The sequence below is a fragment of the Gymnoscopelus microlampas genome, assembly GCF_963454915.1.
Source record: "Gymnoscopelus microlampas genome assembly, chromosome: 3".
Classification (NCBI taxonomy): domain Eukaryota; kingdom Metazoa; phylum Chordata; class Actinopteri; order Myctophiformes; family Myctophidae; genus Gymnoscopelus; species Gymnoscopelus microlampas.
The window spans coordinates 57,839,875-57,858,332 of NC_139940.1; the positions used below are offsets into that span (position 1 = coordinate 57,839,875).

Here is an 18,458-nt window from a genome sequence, read left to right on the forward strand (position 1 = left end):
CAAAGTATTAGTGTAGTGGTAATAAATGAGGGTGCATAGTGTAAAGCCCTAATATAAATTCAAAAAAGTTACTCAAAGTAAGTAAACCAGTAACTAAGGCTGACAAACAATTATAGTGGAGTAAACATTACAGTATTTGCGTCTTAGATGTACAGTAGTGGAGAAGAAGTATAAAGTATGGAAAAATAGACATACTCAAGTATAGTAGAAGTAACGGAAAATTGCACTCAAAGGGATAGTTCACCCCCAAAAATACTTTTTTCCATCGATTAGTAACCCCATGGAGACTTGAATTCATGGATATATCTTTGTTTTTGTCGCATTCCTAAGCCATTTAATTTGATGACCAGCAGAATGGTAGGCAGTGGTTCCGGTAGGAGACACAAAGGAGACTCTTTGTGTCTCCTACCGGAACCGCTGCCGGTGATCAAATTATTGGGTTAGGAATGCGACAAAAAACAAAAAAAATGTCCATGAATTCAAGTGTCCATGGGGTGACTAATCAATAGAAAAAAATTGGGGGTAAACTATCCCTTTAAGTACAGTGAAAAAGGGATAGGTCACAACTTATATACTATATCAAGAACGAGGGTACAACCCCCCCCCCCCCAGGTGGCGCCATCTTGTGAGGGTTTAAGCTATCACTTTCCATGGTGTGACGTCACGTTCTCCGTAGTACGTAGTTATACTTTCCACCACTGGGTGTGAGAGGTTGTGTTGTTTTCCAGTGACATGAAAGTGTCGTTTCTACCCTGTAAGACCAGATGGATCATCAGGGATCATCTGGACGTTCACACTCAATACACAGGCTTACCGACTAGCATCCCGTATCCATGGTGATGGTGTGAGCCACTCGAGGTTTCAGGTGGCTCAAGCAATGTGACTCACAGGGGTCGACTTACGCGCGGCACCGAGTGAGCTTGTAGATCTGCTATTTTTAGAAAAATCTTGAAAATGTGTGCAAATCATTTTCAACTCAAATCTTTTCTTCTGGGGGTCCCTGGAACAAAATATTTTTAGATGGGAAGGGTCCTTGACATGAAACAAGTTTGAAAACCATTGAAAATATAGCAACATAAGTAAAACAATAAAAAAAAACTTTAGGAAAAAAAAAAACTGTTAGGATTTAGAAGACATTTGTAAAATCACCAGAAGCAAAGATTTGAGTTAAAAACTTTCGCTTTAAAAAAGTATACATATATTCAAACTAAAGATTTGCACACATTTTCACGATTAAAAAAAAAGAATAGCAGATCTACAAGCTCGTAGCGCGGCACTCTGTGCCGCGCTACGAGCTTGTAGATCTGCTATTTTCATAGAGCCAAAGAAATCTTAAAATGACACAGATGCGTTCCCGGTCTTAAAGGGTTAAAGGTTTTGAACTGGGAGTCAGTGGTTCCCAAACATTTTCATCTCAAGGACCCGCAAATTAAGATGTTTTTGGCCACAGCCCCCCCCCCCCCCCCTCCCATCTGAAAATATGTTGTGCCAACGACATGATTTGTGTTGTTAGAAATATCAACATTTTCAAACTTTTCAAGTTTTCTTTTTTTTTTTACACATCGTGTGCCAGAGATTTATTAAAATAGGGTAAGTCTAGTGCCAGCATATCTTCCATCCACTTACGCTGATATGTTGCGTGCTGTAGAAGCCCCGACGAGGACGCGCATGTAAACAAAGCCTGCGTGCGAGACGGCGGAAGGTCCCGACTAACGCTTGGAACAATAATATTTCTAACGCGATCCTCCATTGCAGAGTGATCGCCGATCGAAAACTGCTCATTTCCATCACGTTAAAAAGAAATAGGAGATATTAAAGGACGACTTCACCGATTTTCAACCTATCTTCATATAATTGGTCCTCACTAATACTCATGATAAAATGGTACCATTTTTTTCTACTTGGTCTGAGTCTCATAGGAGGGCTGTGGACAGTCCAGAAACCCGTCTACCAGTGACATCATCGTTAGGCATGATTTTTTTTTCCAACAAGATTTCACATTTCTTATTTAGATTTTTATTAACACGAGAACAATGGCTTTTTTTATTGCATTGCAACTTTCCAGGAACAGAAAGCCTGCAGTTTCTATTAGCTTAGATTCCCCATTGATGATGTCACTGGTAGACGGGACTCTGAACTGTCCACAGCCCTCCTCTGAGACACAGACCGAGTAGGAAAAAAATGTACCATTTTATCATGAGTATTAGTGAGGACCTATTATATGAAGATAGGTTGAAAATCGGTGAAGTCGTCCTTTAAGCTTTTAGTCGACATTGGAGCCGACGACCGGAAGCATTTTTAACATGGATCCACATCCGGCCTCTCCTTCTTAGAGACTCCTTGGATGATTCCAAAGTTTCGTTAGAGCGCCCCACATGGGAAAAATATATTTAAAAAAAAAATGGGCCAAAAACGGTCCGGACCGTTTATGGCACTCAAGCTCACCGCAACACCTTGTGAGCTTGTAGATTGGCTATTTTCAAAGTTTACAGTGGTAGAACCGATTTTGATGCTATATTATCAACTCATTTGGCTGGGGACCCCCTGGAACCCCGTCAAGGACCCCTGGGGATCCACCTATCAAACTTTGAGAACCGCTGTTTTAAGTGATATTTTTCATTGTATTTATTTATTTTATGTATAAGTGTTCAAAGTCTCTATATTCCTATAGTAGGCCTAGGTGATAATAAGATTGACTATTTGTACTCAAGGAGTAAAAATATACTGCAGATGCAATAAAACACTGTTCACTAAAGCGGTGGTTCTCAAACGTTTTCGTGCCATGGACCCCCAAATTGATACGTATGTGGCCGCGGACCCCCACCTGAAGATGTGTTGTGCCAGGGACCCCCAGAAGCAAAGATTTGTGTTTTTAAAAAAAATCGCCTTTAAAAAAAACTGATTTAAAGATTCGCACACATTTTCAAGACTTTTTCAAAAATAGCAGATCTACAAGCTCATAGCGCTATGAGCTTTTAATAGCCAAAGTATAAAATGTGGATAAAGGGGTTTAAATGATTGTGACGCTCACTACCAACGACGACTTTGACACCTTTTTATTTATGTAGCTGTAGAATACAACCCTCGTAGACGTATTTATGATTCTGACGTTTTCAATCTACGAGAGTTGTAGGGTTCACCCCCCATGGACACAGGGACTTTCTGCACTATGCCCCTCAGATACTCCAAACGTGTACAAATTGAAAATAAAGGTGCTTACCCCAAAGCCCCAAATGTTAACTACTTCTACGCGGTAGTAGTTTAATGTAATAATCCATATCTTTCAATAAAGAAGTGTTTTAATGCCGTCTGTGGCCGAACGCCATTTTTTCACCCTCGTTTACTTCCTGTTTACATTTAGTGTAATTCCCGGTTTCACCGGATGCGCCCCCTCACTACCCGTCACTACCGCCCATTGGGAACTTCCGACAGAATCGGCCACAGACGGCATTAAAACACTTCTTTATTGAAAGATATGGATTATTACATTAAACTACTACCGCGTAGAGAGAGTTAACATTTGGGGCTTTGGGGTAAGCACCTTTATTTTAAATTTGTACACGTTTGGAGTATCTGAGGGGCATAGTGCAGAAAGTCCCTGTGTCCACGGGGGGTGAACCCTACAACTCTCGTAGATTGAAAACGTCAGAATCATAAATACGTCTACGAGGGTTCTACAGCTATTATTTATGTATTTTTGGCGATTTTGAAACCCTCCATGATTAGCAACCATCAGGGGGTCGATCATACTGGAGATAAATATCCTGTGATTACTTGAAAAAGTAAGAAAATCGAAAAATCGCTGGCAGTGGGATGATTTATTTATTTATTCTGGCAGTGAATGAGCTAGAAAGAAATTGGTACCCCCACCCCAGGTGCAGGGTTGCCAGATCTGCTTATTATAACTTCCCTGCACGATTTTATTTGAAAATAGCCGATCTACATGCTCACAACATCGCGACGCGTTGTGAGCTTGTAGATCTGCTATTTTCAAATAGCTGATGTATTATGTTAAAGTGCTCATGTGGCCCCCATAGTCGCTTCTTTTGGGCTGGTTTTCCTAGACCTGGTTGCTTGTTTCTCTCACATAATCTGGCAACACTGCCCAGGGGTACCCGGACCCCACTTTGAGAACCGACGCGCTAAAGTAAACATATACTGTAAATGAAATGGTTTGTTCTCAGTAGGAAATGAATCACCATTTAGGCACGCATCAGGACTCAGGGCCTGTTTCCTGTTGCACGTTCACTGCAGGACTTCTTGGCCTTTCTTGTAATGTATCAAGTGAATGTGACAGCATAGGAAGTGGCTCCTTAGGGTGCACAAGGTCCTGCTTGCATCAACTTCCTGCTTCCTATTGGCCAATCTATTCTAGTATTAAGTGCACTTTTGAGGAATTTCTACTTTACTGGAGTGTTTCCCATTGTCAATACTTTCCCCTACATCTCAGAGGCAAACACTCCACTATAAGTATTTAAAAACTTTAGTTACTAGTTTGCAGGTATGAATTATTACATTATACAACATACATTAACCACTTTAGCCCTATTATACCTAGGCTATTTGAAAATAGCCGATCTACAAGCTCACGGCCCGTTGTGAGCTTGTAGATCTGCTATTTTCCAAACATTTTAGTACTTTTATTTTTGGTACTTTAAGTATATTTTGATGCCGATACTTTTGTTCTTTTACTCACGTAGCATTTTGAACACAGGCCTTTTACATGTAACAGAGTATTTTTGAGTGGTGCCAGCCACTCCTACACTTGACCGTGTGTGTGTGTGGGTCCGTCCGTCCGTCTGAGCACGGCCTCAACAGCTGCAGCTGATTGCAACACAAGGATGCAACCAGTTACACTAATTCAAGGCACCACTCTCTTCACACTGGGTGTGATTTTTATATTGTGGTATTGCTACTTTTACAATATCGCCTTCTAAATCCTCTTCTGGAAAACTTAAAAATAAATAAAAAATGTTGCTTTATTATCGTCTCTGTCGGGTGGAAACCTCTTACTGTAAGTCCAAAACTGTTACTTATCAGCATTCAAATTCGAAAATAGCCAAAGTAGCAGATCTACAAGCTCGAAGCATGGCGCGAAGCGATGCGCTTCTAGCTTAATTTACGAAAAAACGCAAACAGTTTGGATGTGGAGATATAAACTGTATCAAATATGAGTGACTGACTATCATAAACGATACAGAGCCTCCTCCCTGACAATATCGCACAGACTTCTAAGATGACCCAATAGGGCTGTCAAAAAAAATCGATTCATGAATAAATCGCGATTCTTAATGCCACGATTTAAAAAATCGATTCAAAATATTAAAATCGATTTTTTTTTTTTTTTTTTTTTTTTTTATAAAATCGCAATAAATCGCAGAATCGAATATCAATTAATCGCAGAATTGCAATTTTAATCGAATCGGCACCCTAGAAAATCGCAATAAATCGCAGAATCGCAATTTTAATCGAATCGGCACCCTAGAAAATCGCAATAAATCGCAGAATCGAATCGAATATCAATTAATCGCAGAATCGCAATTTTAATCGAATCGGCACCCTAGGAATCGATTTTGAATCGAATCGTGAGGTAAGTGAATCGTGACACCCCTATGACCCAATGTTATTCTCCATAGCGAAATTACTTTACGAACCTGGGGATGAACGAGTGACGTCCCGACTTCTGTACTCGGGGTATGGGTTAAATAAATTATAATAACCTCATCTCATCTCATCTCTCTCTCTCTCTCTCTCTCTCTCTCTCTCTCTCTCTCTCTCTCTCTCTCTCTCTCTCTCTCTCTCTCTCTCTCTCTCTCTCTCTCTCTCTCCTCTAGTCAGGAGGGCAACTTGTCGAGCACAGCGTGTTCGTATAATCGCTCCACCACTCGGTGGTGGTGCGCCGTGGAGCACACCGAAGACGAACACAGGACTCTTCACAGGGCCGCGCTGTGCGCGTCCAACCTGGCAGGCAGCAATGTCAGTCCTATGCTGGAATTCACCCCCTTAGGCATCTGTAAGTCACCGGGATCCCAACCTTTTTTTATCAGCTCGCAAGAGCTGATCAGTAAAGAGACGCTGCAACTAGTCGTCACTTTTTCCTCTGGGCTCGCTAATGGCTTCCCATTAGCGATGTGTCGTTCATGGTCGATTCGTTCAAAAAGAACTAGTTAATTTGCCGCGAACGCGAAACAAGTGTCATTTCTCGTTCACCCTTGGAGCCCTTCTTCTTTTTTTTGTGACCAACTTTTTCTTTATTTCATTAAAAGCTTTTCAAGGGGAAGAGACATTGCATTGCATTCAGATCATGTATGCTTAGACAAACAGTTCACACAAAGTCCCACAGCAACTATACAGAAGTGTGTCTTTTCAGTACATAGATTGGTCATTAATATATTCATATAATCCAGTGGTTCTCAACCTTTTCAGGCCGGGACCCCTCAAAGTAATCATATTTGAAAAGGGAACCCCCCAAAATGATGACATTTTAACAGGGGACCCCCCACCCTGACAAACACTTGGAATTGTAAGCAATACATGTATAGTTTGACTCGGTTCCACTGATAAATATTGTGAAAATAGCCGATTTACAAGTTCACAACACCTTGCTTGTAAATCAGCTTGTTTCTTTTATTACTTGACAACTTGGCCAATGATTCACCAGTTTTTGTATTCATACATACCAGCCCCCAGGGAGGGTTCACACGAGACATTATTTAATTACCCTCAGAAAAGGAAACCATGATGTACCTGAACATACTGTACATATATAACAGAATAGTTTTTAACAATAAAATAAATGTAGACCAAAACAAACCATTATGTAACTGGATACCCTCTGATCCTGCTTACTGAAAAAAAGAGAAGAGGTTGTTGCACACACACACACACACACACACACACACACACACACACACACACACACACACACACACACTATACTTCTCCTCCGACAAATAGCAAAAATAGGCTTGTAGATCGGCTATTTTTGCTATTGAAATAAAAACAAATGTATAATAATGATACATACAAAAATAAGGATCCCAGGTTGAAAGTGGATTAAAGAAAGTTATGAAATAGGTAGGGTGACCTAGAGCCGTTTCCAGGAAACCAATAAACAGGAAGTGGACGGAGGCGGGAATCTTCGGTTATTTCCGGATCTGGTTGAGTGGAAAGTGAAAGTGATCACTCGGTTGATAGACCGCGTGACAGCGCAATCTTTTATAAAACAATAAAAAACTAAAACTTGTCCAAACTCATCGTTGGCAGGGTGGGCCCTGGCAGAATTTGACGCGACAACAAAGTGTGTCCTTTACCAGTTCAACAAGGGACACGTCTTTTAGTTTCCAAAGAAGGGACTATTCCTTATTTCAAGGGACGGTTGGCAACCTTCCTCACTCCTCTCTCTCTCTCTCTCAGTGAAGCCAGACCCCCCGTCGGCGGTGACACTGAGGCAGGTGGAGGGACAGGAGAGGAGACTGGTTGTCACCTGGGGTCCCCCTCGGTCCTGGAAGAGCCAGGACAACTTCTACATCCTGGAGTATGAGCTCATGTACAGACCCCTGCAGTCCACACTGGACTCTGTGGTGAAGGTATGGCTATACCAGTGGTGGAAACAGTACTCCATTTTTTTTTTACTTGAGTAAAAGTATCAATACCGCAATGTAGAAAAACTCTCTTACAAGTAAAAGGCCCACGTTCAAAATGTCACTTGAGTAAAAGTACAAAAGTATTTGCATCAAAATATACTAAAATACAAAAAGGAAAAGTACTAAAATGTTTGAAAATAGCAGATCTACAAGCTCACAACGCGTCGCGATGCGACACGTTGTGAGCTTGTAGATCGGCTATTTTAAAATAGCCTATGTATAAAATAGGGCTTAAGTGGTTAATGTATATTTTATAATATAATAATCAATATCTGCAAAGTCACTACCAATATTCACAAGTGACAATCCCAAAGTAGCTTGTACTAAGCAGACATGGCAACACGTCAATTTAAGACTGGGCCATATCTTGGCCCGCCTTACCACTTAGCAATTTTTTACTATTTTGAAAAACATTTTTTAAATAGTTCAAGTAGCCGATCATCAAGCTCATAACGTGTTGATATTGGCTATTTTCACTGTTTTGCAAAAATAGTAAAAATTGTCAATAATGTTAAAGCATAAGGGGTAAGGCGGTGCGCAAAGATAGGGACCTAAGACTGTGCAAATGGACACTTTGTAGTGTCTGTATGTGTGTTTTCCTGCTTTAAGTATAGGTGATGACGCCATAAATATGTAATTGCAGGGGTGTGCATTGTGTGTGTGCGTGCGTGCGTGCGTCCGTGCGTGCATCTGTATGTGCAATTCAATTACATTACAGGTTTTCTTTATGGCTAAAAACATTTTACAATTATGAAAAGATTCCGGTTGGGGTTATCGGAGGACTAGCTATTTAGAGGTTAGGTTTAACCCTTTAAAGGAGAATTTTGGACTACGTTTTTCTTACCTTTTCTTTTTTTTTTAAATAATTTTTATCCCACGATTTTGTAACCCTTATTTTTCACCCGGTGCCAATTTTCTAAGTGATCCTGGGCACTCCCCTCACACTCCCCTCACCAGCCTAGGGAGGCCAGGGCCGAGCTCATGCCTCCTTCAATGCATAAGAGCCAACTGACCTTCTTGTCACCTGACAGGGGGGAGTTTCCCTGGTTGGACGTAGCGCGTGGAAGGAACACGTTATTCCAACCAGTTCCCTTCCCCTCCATCAGGCGCCCCGGCTGTCATAGTGAGTCAGGGTATAGTATAGTGACCAGGATTACAACATGTTTTTTGTGAGGGTATTAACTACCCTGAGAGACACGGGGAGAACATGCAAACTCCACACAGAGTGGGCCCTTTCGCCAACCCCACCTAGGGTATGGGCGCTGATGACGCGGAGGAGAAGACACGCCCCCAGCGCCCACAGCGTCCCAGGACCTTCTAGCTGTGAGGCGACAGCGCTACCGACTACCGACTGCGCCACCGTGCCCCCTTTTTCTTACCTTTTCTATGATGTTATGATATCTTAGGATGAATGGTACAGTAGAAAATTGTTATAACTCCATCCTGGGTCCGCCACAGCTTAAAACGTGAGCGGATAGGCCTTGCGTTAGATCACATATCTAGTACTGTACTACTACTGTACCATTCATCCTAAGAGATCATAACATCATAGAAAAGGTAAGAAAAACTTAGTCCAAAATGATCCTTTAAGACCGGGAACGCATCTGTGTCATTTTCAGATTTCTTTTCGCTATTCAAAAATAGCAGATATGGCGCGCGTGCCGCGCTATGAGCTTGTAGATCTGCTATTTCTTTGTGGAAAATCGTGAGAAAAATTGCAAATGTTTGAATATATATTTATTAAAGTGAACATTTGTAACTCAAATCTTTGCTTCTGGGGGATCCTACAAATGTCTCCTAAATCCTAACCGTTTGTTGAAAAAAACGTATGGTGCTATAATCAGTGGTTCTCAAACCCTTTCATGTCAAGGACCCACAAGATGATATGTATTTGGCCGCGGACCCCCATCTCAAAATATGTTGTTCCAGGGACCCCCCAGAAGCAAAGATTTGAGTTAAAAATGTTTGCTTTAAGATTTGCACACATTTTCAAAATGTTACCCAAAAAAATGTGTGTGTGTGTGTGTGTGTGTGTGTGCTCTATGCCTAGATCGGTGGAGAGAAGGTGTACTGGCAGGTTGAGAAGAAGCTTGGGTGTTACATCATCACTGATGCTCTACGCGGGATGGAGTACACCGTCCAGCTGAGAGCCAAGGATGATTACGAAGGTCACTGGAGCGACTGGAGCACAGCCGTCTACGGACAACCCTGGACAGGTTAGCGCCAGTGGTGGAAAAAAGTACTCAAATGTTTTACTTACTGTAAGTAAAAGTATCAATATGGCAAAAATTCCTTGAGTAAAAGTACAGAAGTATAGGTATCAAAATGGACTTAAAGTACCAAAAGTAAAAGTACTCAAATGTTTGAAACTACTGTAGCAGATTTCAAATAGCCTAGGTACAAAATAGGGCTAAAGTGGTTAAAGCATATTTTATAATGTAGTAATAATAATAATAATAATTTATATCTGCAAAGTAACTAGTAACTAAAGTTTTCAAATAATTGTAGTGGAGTAAAAGTAAAATAATTGCCTCTGAGATAGTGGAGTAGAAGTGAAAGTATAGCACTTGCATTACGATACTTGTGAGGATATCATCATGTTAGGACGCCATATTTATGAATGCAATATTTAAAAACAAAAACTTTTTTTTTTTTAACCCTAACCCTTAAGTTAAAAGAACAGCACTTGTTCAGGAGACCCAGGTTCAAATATGGGGTGGAACAGGAAAGTTACATAGTGTACTTAAAAAAAAAAAAAAACACACAAAGATTCCCTGTTGAAGACCCTGTTGAAGTGGTGGGAAAAGTACTCAATTGTTTTACTCAAGTAAAAGTGTCAATACTGCAATGTAGAAATACTCAAGTTACAAGTAAATGTCCGGAATTCAAAATTTACTTGAGTAAAAGTTCCAAAGTATTGGTATCAAAATGTACTTAAAGTACCAAAAGTAGAAAGTACTCATTCTGCAGAATGTCCCATTTCACAATTTATATAAAAATCATTTGAAAATAGCTGATCTACAAGCTCACAATGCGTCGCATCGCGACGCATTGTGAGCTTGTAGATCGGCTATTTTCAAATGGACAAAATGTATACAGGGCTGAAGTGGGTAATGTATGTTTTGTAATAATAATCAAAATCTACAAAGTAACTAAAGTTGTCAAATAATTGTAGTGGAGTAAAGGTACAATATTTGCCTCTGAGATGTAGTGGAGTAGAAGTACAAGTATTGAAAATTGGAAATACTCCAGTAAAGTAAAAAATACCTCAAAATTGTACTTAAGTACAGTACTTGAGTAAATGTACTTAGTTACTTCACACCACTGGTTTTAGTAGGAAACATTTGAGCCCATGGAGGCGTTTGGTTTCGAAATGACTGTAATAACAGATAATCCCACCAATAGAAAAGCAGGGTGTTGTTTGGGTGAAAGGGTGTCCTGAGTGAACCTGAACAACAGACTTGACCTTCATCGCATCAGACACAAGTCACCCACACACAAACAAACGTTGTCATGACAACCGGGGGGGGGGGGTGCGCTTCCTTCCTTGTTTCCTGTTCAGTGGGGTGGAATGAACATGAACCCACAGTGTGTGTGTGTGTGTGTGTGTGTGTGTGTGTGTGTGTGTGTGTGTGTGTGTGTGTGTGTGTGTGTGTGTGTGTGTGTGTGTGTGTGTGTGTGTGTGTGTGTGTGTGTGTGTGTGTGTGTGTGTGTGTGTGTGTGTGCGCGCGCGTGTGCGTGCAGTGGTGGAAGAAGAACTCACATATTTTACTTAAGTAAAAGTAGCGATAGGCCTACCACAATATAAAAATACTCTGCTACAAGTAAAAGGCCTGTGTTAGTAAAATGTTACTTGAGTAAAAGTACAAAAGTATTGACATCAAAAAGTTAAAGTACTAAAATGATTGAAAATAGCAGATCAACAAACTCACAAGCTAAAATAGGGCTAAAGTGGTTAATGTATGTTTTATAATATAATCATTTATATCTGCAGAGTAACTAGTAACTAAAGTTTTCAAATAATCATAGTGGAGTAAAAGAACAATATTTGCCTCTGAGGTGTAGTGGAGTAGAAGTAAAAATACTGAAAATTGGAAATACCCCAGTAAAGTAAAAAAAAAAAACCTCAAAATTGTACTCAAGTGCAGTTCTTGAGTAAGTGTACTTAGTTATTTTACACCACTCTCTGTGTGTGTGTGTGTGTGTGTGTGTGTGTGTGTGTGTGTGTGTGTGTGTGTGTGTGTGTGTGTGTGTGTGTGTGTGTGTGTGTGTGTGTGTGTGTGTGTGTGTGTGTGTGTGTGTGTGTGTGTGTGTGTGTGTGTGTGCGTGTGTGTGCGCGTGCGCACGCACACATGTGTGTTTGTGTTCCTCACTTGAATCATTCACCCATCTTCACTCCTTCCATAGACCAGCGGGCAAGCACTGACTGTAAAAAGTACCGTTACTTGGTGTAAGCTGGCCTATATTGAAGTAACAGTTATTTAGATACACTACATATGATCATAATAGTGTGCATAAGTAACTGACCAGAAGCGGGGACAAACTAACTGTCATTACACCATGGGAAAAACTGAATACATTCTTTCTGGGTCCAAAATCAACCTCAGTAAGTCAAATGGAACCAAATGGACCTGTAAGGTTAGTTATGGGAGTCCTTGAAATGACCACGTTTGAGAACCACTGCTCTACAATATTCATCCTAACCAGTGTTGATTTCGTCAACTATAACACAAAAAAAATTGTCGACAACCTTTTTTCACTGATGAAAACAAAATAAAAAAAAATAAAAACTGACTAAAATGTTAGTGAGGGACTAGTGGAGATCCAGTAGAACTAAAAGACAAGTCATTTTATGTTTGGTTGAGCTCGGGTGTCGCCCTCTGAAAATAGCAGATCTACCGGCTATTTTCAGCATGCAACCAAGTGTAAAATCAGCCATTACGACGCCATCAAGGCACCGCCAAAATACATTTCAGTCGACTAAATCAACTGTAGATTTAGTCGACTAAAATCTTATGATATTTAGTCGACTAAAAGTAGACAAAAACTAAAACATTTCAGATGATTAAAATATGACTAAAACTTTATTCAAAAGCTGTCAAAATCATCACTGATCTAACTATGAGGAGCATTCAGAGGGAGTCTGTTTTTAACCACATAATACTCATTTGAGGAGCAGTGTGTTTTCCTCTTGTGTGAAACAAGGTCTTTATCTTCAGAGTGTGATCCTGTCGTTTTCTCTGTGTGTGTGTCCCAGCTCAGACCTCCACCATGTCGTCCACTGATGACCTGTCCATCACCATGGTAAACTGTCTGTTTGTCTGTCCGTCCATCCGTCTGTCCGTCCGTCCGTCCGTCCGTCCGTCCGTCCGTCCGTCCGGTCCGTCCACAGTCAAGTCCTCTGTGATATTTTTAAAAACTTTTTACCTGGGGCCCATTTCACTTCATTTCAGTTCTTTGGCTATTTTTGCTAAATCGTGAAAGGTGCAGATCTTTGAATATATATTTTTTTTAAACATTTAAAGCAACATTTGTCAAATATTTTTGTTCCAGGGACCTCCAGAAGGAAATATTTCAGAATTGAACATTTTGTTTAAATGTATTCAAAGATTTGCACAAAATATTCAAGATTTTTGTGCCATTATTGAATAGCCCAAAGTATAAAATAATGGTTAAAGGCCGTCGACAGCACTGACGAAGGTCCTAGGAGGACTGAAACGTTTGCTTTTTTAATCACTATATGAGCACTGAGCACAAGATGAGCATTATATAAAATAAAGAAAATATATTTTCTTAAAGTCTGTCTAAGGAGTCTTCCTTAATTTTTATGCAGTGAGCGAGTCTCCTTCTGCCAGTTTACCTTATGTTTTTTGAGACCACGGCACCTGCAATCAACCTTGACCAAAAGACAAAGAAGGGCGCAACAGTTTTCCCTGTTCTTTATAGCAAAAAAAAACAGTATGCGTTCCGGGTCTTAATGGGTTAAAGCAGATTTAAGACAAAGCCAGCTTTGACCAAGTGTAGTCAGTGTGTCTAATAGGTTAAGCCAGGCTAAAATAATTCACACATTCAAAGAGGCCATTAGGTCAAGCACACATTTCTTCAGCACACCGCAAGCATACAGATGTACTGATCCTGACATGGATATGGGAAAGTACAGCATACAACAAAGGAAACACAGCTGCTTTAATTAAACAGTGAGAAATGACTTGGCAGACAATAGTGGATATAATGTATTAGAAATCCAAAGGTTTAAATGTACTAACCAACGCTTTGAAATGAAACCATCATGTCTATACATAATTATAATTAATGTAATATCCAGTTGGAAAGCCCTTCTCCCTTCAGCCCTGTAACTGAATGAATTGAAAAGTAAGCCATTGTAAGCACACAGTGCACTGTATAACAGTAACGATTTGTAGCATCGTTCTATATTAATATAGAATCGTTCATCTATATTAATATATCACTAAAAAAAGACTCAAGATATTGCACCTAATGTACACACATGTTACATGTAGTAACAAACACATTTAGTTATTACACTAAAGCCCGGTTTGCACAGGATTAATATTATGTAAGGACCTCAGTAGGGATTTGTAATAATAACGGGAGGACGTCTGTTTTTTAATCCGGTGCGAATTATTTTGTGGTTAAAGGGGCACAGTTTTTGGTAGACGCCACCTTCACTTAATGCGGCTCGCAGGTTAATTTCGGAATACTGATATATTATTGATTTCAGCTGTTACAATTCCAAATATGACCGGCTTTAATTACTCTATATTAGTAGCTTAATGACTAGTATTACAATTCTATTGTCTTTTTTTATGTCCAATGTATTTGTATTTAAGTTCATAAAGGTAACATAAGTATAACTAAATACATTTGAAATGAGATAATAGCTAAATAGATAAATAGCAAAAATAGCCGATCTACAAGCTCAAAACGCGTCGCAGTGCGACGCGTTTTGAGCTTGCAGATCTGCTATTTTTGCTATTTTCTTTTTTTATTGGAATCCAGATTTTTGCTACTTTTGTGTGACATAGAATGCCAACAAAAGTAAAACAAAACAAAACGGAGAGACAGTATACAATGTGGCCCTCTGGAGTGAGTGTGGAAATATAGTGGCCCTCTCCATCATCAAAGTTGCCCACCACTGATTTAGAGGGTCTAATAAGCCTTTGTCAATACATGTTGATCAGAGTCATGACAGACAGACTGCAGTGACATAAAACCAGGTCAGTAACACCATTCAATCACAGACTTGGAGCCCACCCTTCTTAGATCATCTGACAAACCACCCCACCCCGCACGTTCACATGCACTTTCGTTTTTCAGAATTATGTTATAACCACTTAAGCTCTCAACATGTCGCAATGTGCCGTGTTGTGAGCTTGTAGATCTGTTATTTTCACTATTTTGAAACGTTTTGACCCATGTTGAATCATCAACCATGATGTTCATTGTATGAGCCTACATATTGGTTCCCACAGACTTAGTTTGGCCCATTAACCACTTGAACCCCATATGGTTACCACTGCTCTACATTAGGATGATTATGGATTGACTCTTCAGTGACATTGTCGCATGCTGAACAGTGCTGTTCACACCTCATTATAAATGTGTCAGACACAGACATTGGTCGTCATTGAATGGTGCTAATCACCCTGCTTTGAGATGTCACTGCGCTCTCTGTCTGTCATGACTCTGATCAACATGTATTGACCAATGACGTTGGCTACATCTCTCTCTGTCAACTCGTCTGTCGGCTCCATTTGTCCCGCGTCGGAAGCAACGCCTGTGCGGAAATGCACGGGAAAACAACGACAGTGCCCTCGGACGCGTGCATGTGCTTATGATTTCGATACATAGTATTGAACGTCAGTTCCGATTCATTTTCGACACGTATCGAGTATCGTGACACCCTTTATATTCCGTATATATATACATAATGTCTCCATGTTGTCCACAGTATCCATTCGACCCCGAATTTGAAGGATCTGGAATCCCAGAGGCTGTCTTCAATGGTAATAACGTGATGTGTGTGTGTGTGTGTGTGTGTGTGTGTGTGTGTGTGTGTGTGTGTGTGTGTGTGTGTGTGTGTGTGTGTGTGTGTGTGTGCGTGTGCGTGCGCGTGTGTGTGCGCGTGTGTGTGCGTGTGTGTGTGTGCGTGTGTGTGCATGTGTGTGTGTCCGTGCGTGCGTGCGTGCGTGCGTACGTGCGTGCGTGCGCTGAAAACCCCCTCTACCCCCATGGGCTTGAACAGGAAGCTCATAGTTGCACCCAACGACTGAGAACTAGGTCAAAATACACACACACACACACACACACACACACACACACACACACACACACACACACACACACACACACACACACACACACACACACACACACACACACACACACACACATTATTTCAACGTGTCATTGTGAGCTTGTAGATCTGTTACTTTTTTCACTATTATTGATATTTATTTGAAGATTCCTGGAAAATCGTAGAATTTCTGTGGTGGAAAAATGGCTGAATGTGTGTATTTGAAGGTGGTGAGCAGTCACACAGCACAGAGGTGGTGTGGTACGTTCTGTTGGCCGCCAGTTCCTGTGTCATCCTGTTGGTGCCGCTGGCTGCCTATACTGTGAGGTCAGTGCTCCTCATTTTTATTCAACTTGTATGTGGAATGGTTATTGTGAAATACATATAGCAGCAGTGGTGGAAAAAGTACTCACATTTTCTACTTAAGTAAAAGTATCAATACTGCAATGTAGAAATGCTCTGTTAGGGCGCGCTCCCACCAAAACATGATCGGCTAGCGTTAAACGCAGGTTGTGCGCGGCCACAGTTTTTTGCAGCCAGCGGATTCTAAAAAACGGGAGTGACGCGCCTGTCCCTCACTTTCAGGACCCTCCCCGTAGCCCGCACCGCCTTCTGCCTTGAGCACCATGTTGCTTCCTGAGTCTTGGGACGGTCCGCCTTTGACTCACCCGATTGGACAGAGGGGGAAAATCAGCCAAATTCAAAATTTACTTGAGTAAAAGTACAAAAGTATTGTTATCAAAATGTGCTTAAAGTACCAAAAGTAAAAGTACTAAAATGTTTGAAAATAGCAGATCTACAAGCTCACAACGCGTCACAGAGCTTGTAGATCTTCTATTTCCAAATAGCCTCGGTATAAAATAGGCCTAAAGTGGTTAATTAAGCAATATTACACGAGAGGGTGTGCTTTACCGTCATTATTGGCACGCCAGTGATGCGGTCAGGAACGAGGCGAAGCCGAGTTCCGCCAGCATCACTGAAGTGCCAATAATGTAAGGTAAAGCACACCCTCGAGTGTAATATTGCGATTATACAACAGTTACCAACAAAACACATCCAAATGTATTCATATTGTGGGGCAATTAATAATAAAAATGTTTCGCTATTGTCCGTTTCCCTGTAAAGAGAAGAGTTTTTGACTGAGAGACATTAAATAGTCCCTGTAGCAGTGCTTTGAGTTTGAGGCACCGTCTCATCAACACAGCTGAGCTATCAATGCTTGCGCAGTGGAATGAATTCCAGTAGGCTATATGCTCCGTCGTACGACCGTGTCACGCGGCCAAAATAACTGATCTACAAGCTGACAACGCGTTGCGATGGCGACGCGTTGTGAACTTGTAGATCGGCTATTTTGGCCGCGTAACACGGTCGTACGACGGAGCATATAGCCTACTGGACTGTTAACGAAATGGGAGTCATTTTACTTTACACAGGAGGATATTTATAACCTTCTAACCATTGATCAACCGTAAATCCACCAAATTAACAACATAGTCCATTTTGCATAGCTGTTTGTTCTCCGGTGGCGGCGGTGGGTCAGGCTACTGTCTGTTTGTTTTCCTACCGTGGGACAGAGTGACTTCACAGCACAGCTGTGCCATATAATGGTCTAATCAGGTGCGGACTGGACTGCACTGCGGTCTGCGGAGTGATTTATTAATGTGATTAGGCCCGTGCTATGATGCTGGTTTGAAGCACGGCTAGAAAGCTATTTCAACCAATCAGATTGCTTGGTCGGAACTACCTGTTGTATAATGTATGTTTTATTATGTAATAATTAATGTCTGCAAAGTAACTAGTAACTAAAGTTTTCAAATAATTGTAGTGGAGTAAAAGCACAATATTTGCCTCTGAGATGTAGCGGAGCAGAAGTAAAAGTATAGACGATTGGAAATACTCCAGTGAAGTAAAAGTACCTCAAAATTCAGTACTTGAGTAAATGTACTTAGTTACTCTACACCATATGGAACTAACCTCTCATCTTCCCCTCTCTCAGACGTGTAGGTTTGGTGCTGCCATGTTCCATCCACAAACCCCCCTCCCCCCCACAGGGGGCGCTGTCCCCCTCGCGCTACAAACACACCCTCCCTGACGAGGAGGGGCAGCAGGAGCGAGGAGGAGGAGGAGGAGAGGAGGAGGAGGATAATGGAGAGGAGGTGGAGACGGAGGAGACCAAAGCTCTTCATTTTGACAACAGCAGCTACTTCCTGGTTGGCCAGTAACTAAGTAATAGGCTCTATTCACAGCAGCCATATTATGAAGACATTCACAGGTGTTACCAATGATACTAATGAAGGCTCTGTTCCATTCTGGTCAAACAGAGTCAGGGTGCTGATATTGTGCATGTTGGCCCACTGGAAACACTCTGTTACACCAGTGGGTCTACAGTTGGGGTCCAGGGACCCTCATGGGCTTCCAAATGGCCCCTTACAGGTGTGTAACTCTGAGAGTGTACAAATGGTTTGGTTCCATTTGTACACTCTCAGAGTTATGGG

The 18,458-nt window shown here is 41.1% G+C and overlaps 1 protein-coding gene across 2 annotated transcripts in view; it reads left to right on the forward strand.

Annotated features, from left to right (window-relative positions):
* il6r (interleukin 6 receptor) overlaps positions 1-18,188 on the forward strand; it is a 36,206-nt gene extending 18,018 nt beyond the window's left edge. For both annotated transcript variants that reach the window (XM_084053255.1, XM_084053256.1), the window contains exons 7-13: positions 5,835-6,013; positions 7,417-7,589; positions 9,697-9,862; positions 12,904-12,950; positions 15,619-15,673; positions 16,191-16,290; positions 17,960-18,188. In XM_084053255.1, coding sequence (XP_083909381.1) covers positions 5,835-6,013; positions 7,417-7,589; positions 9,697-9,862; positions 12,904-12,950; positions 15,619-15,673; positions 16,191-16,290; positions 17,960-18,185 — 946 coding nt within the window. In that variant the 3' untranslated portion in view covers positions 18,186-18,188. The remainder of the gene's footprint in view (positions 1-5,834; positions 6,014-7,416; positions 7,590-9,696; positions 9,863-12,903; positions 12,951-15,618; positions 15,674-16,190; positions 16,291-17,959) is intronic.
* The last annotated feature ends 270 nt before the right edge of the window (positions 18,189-18,458 follow it).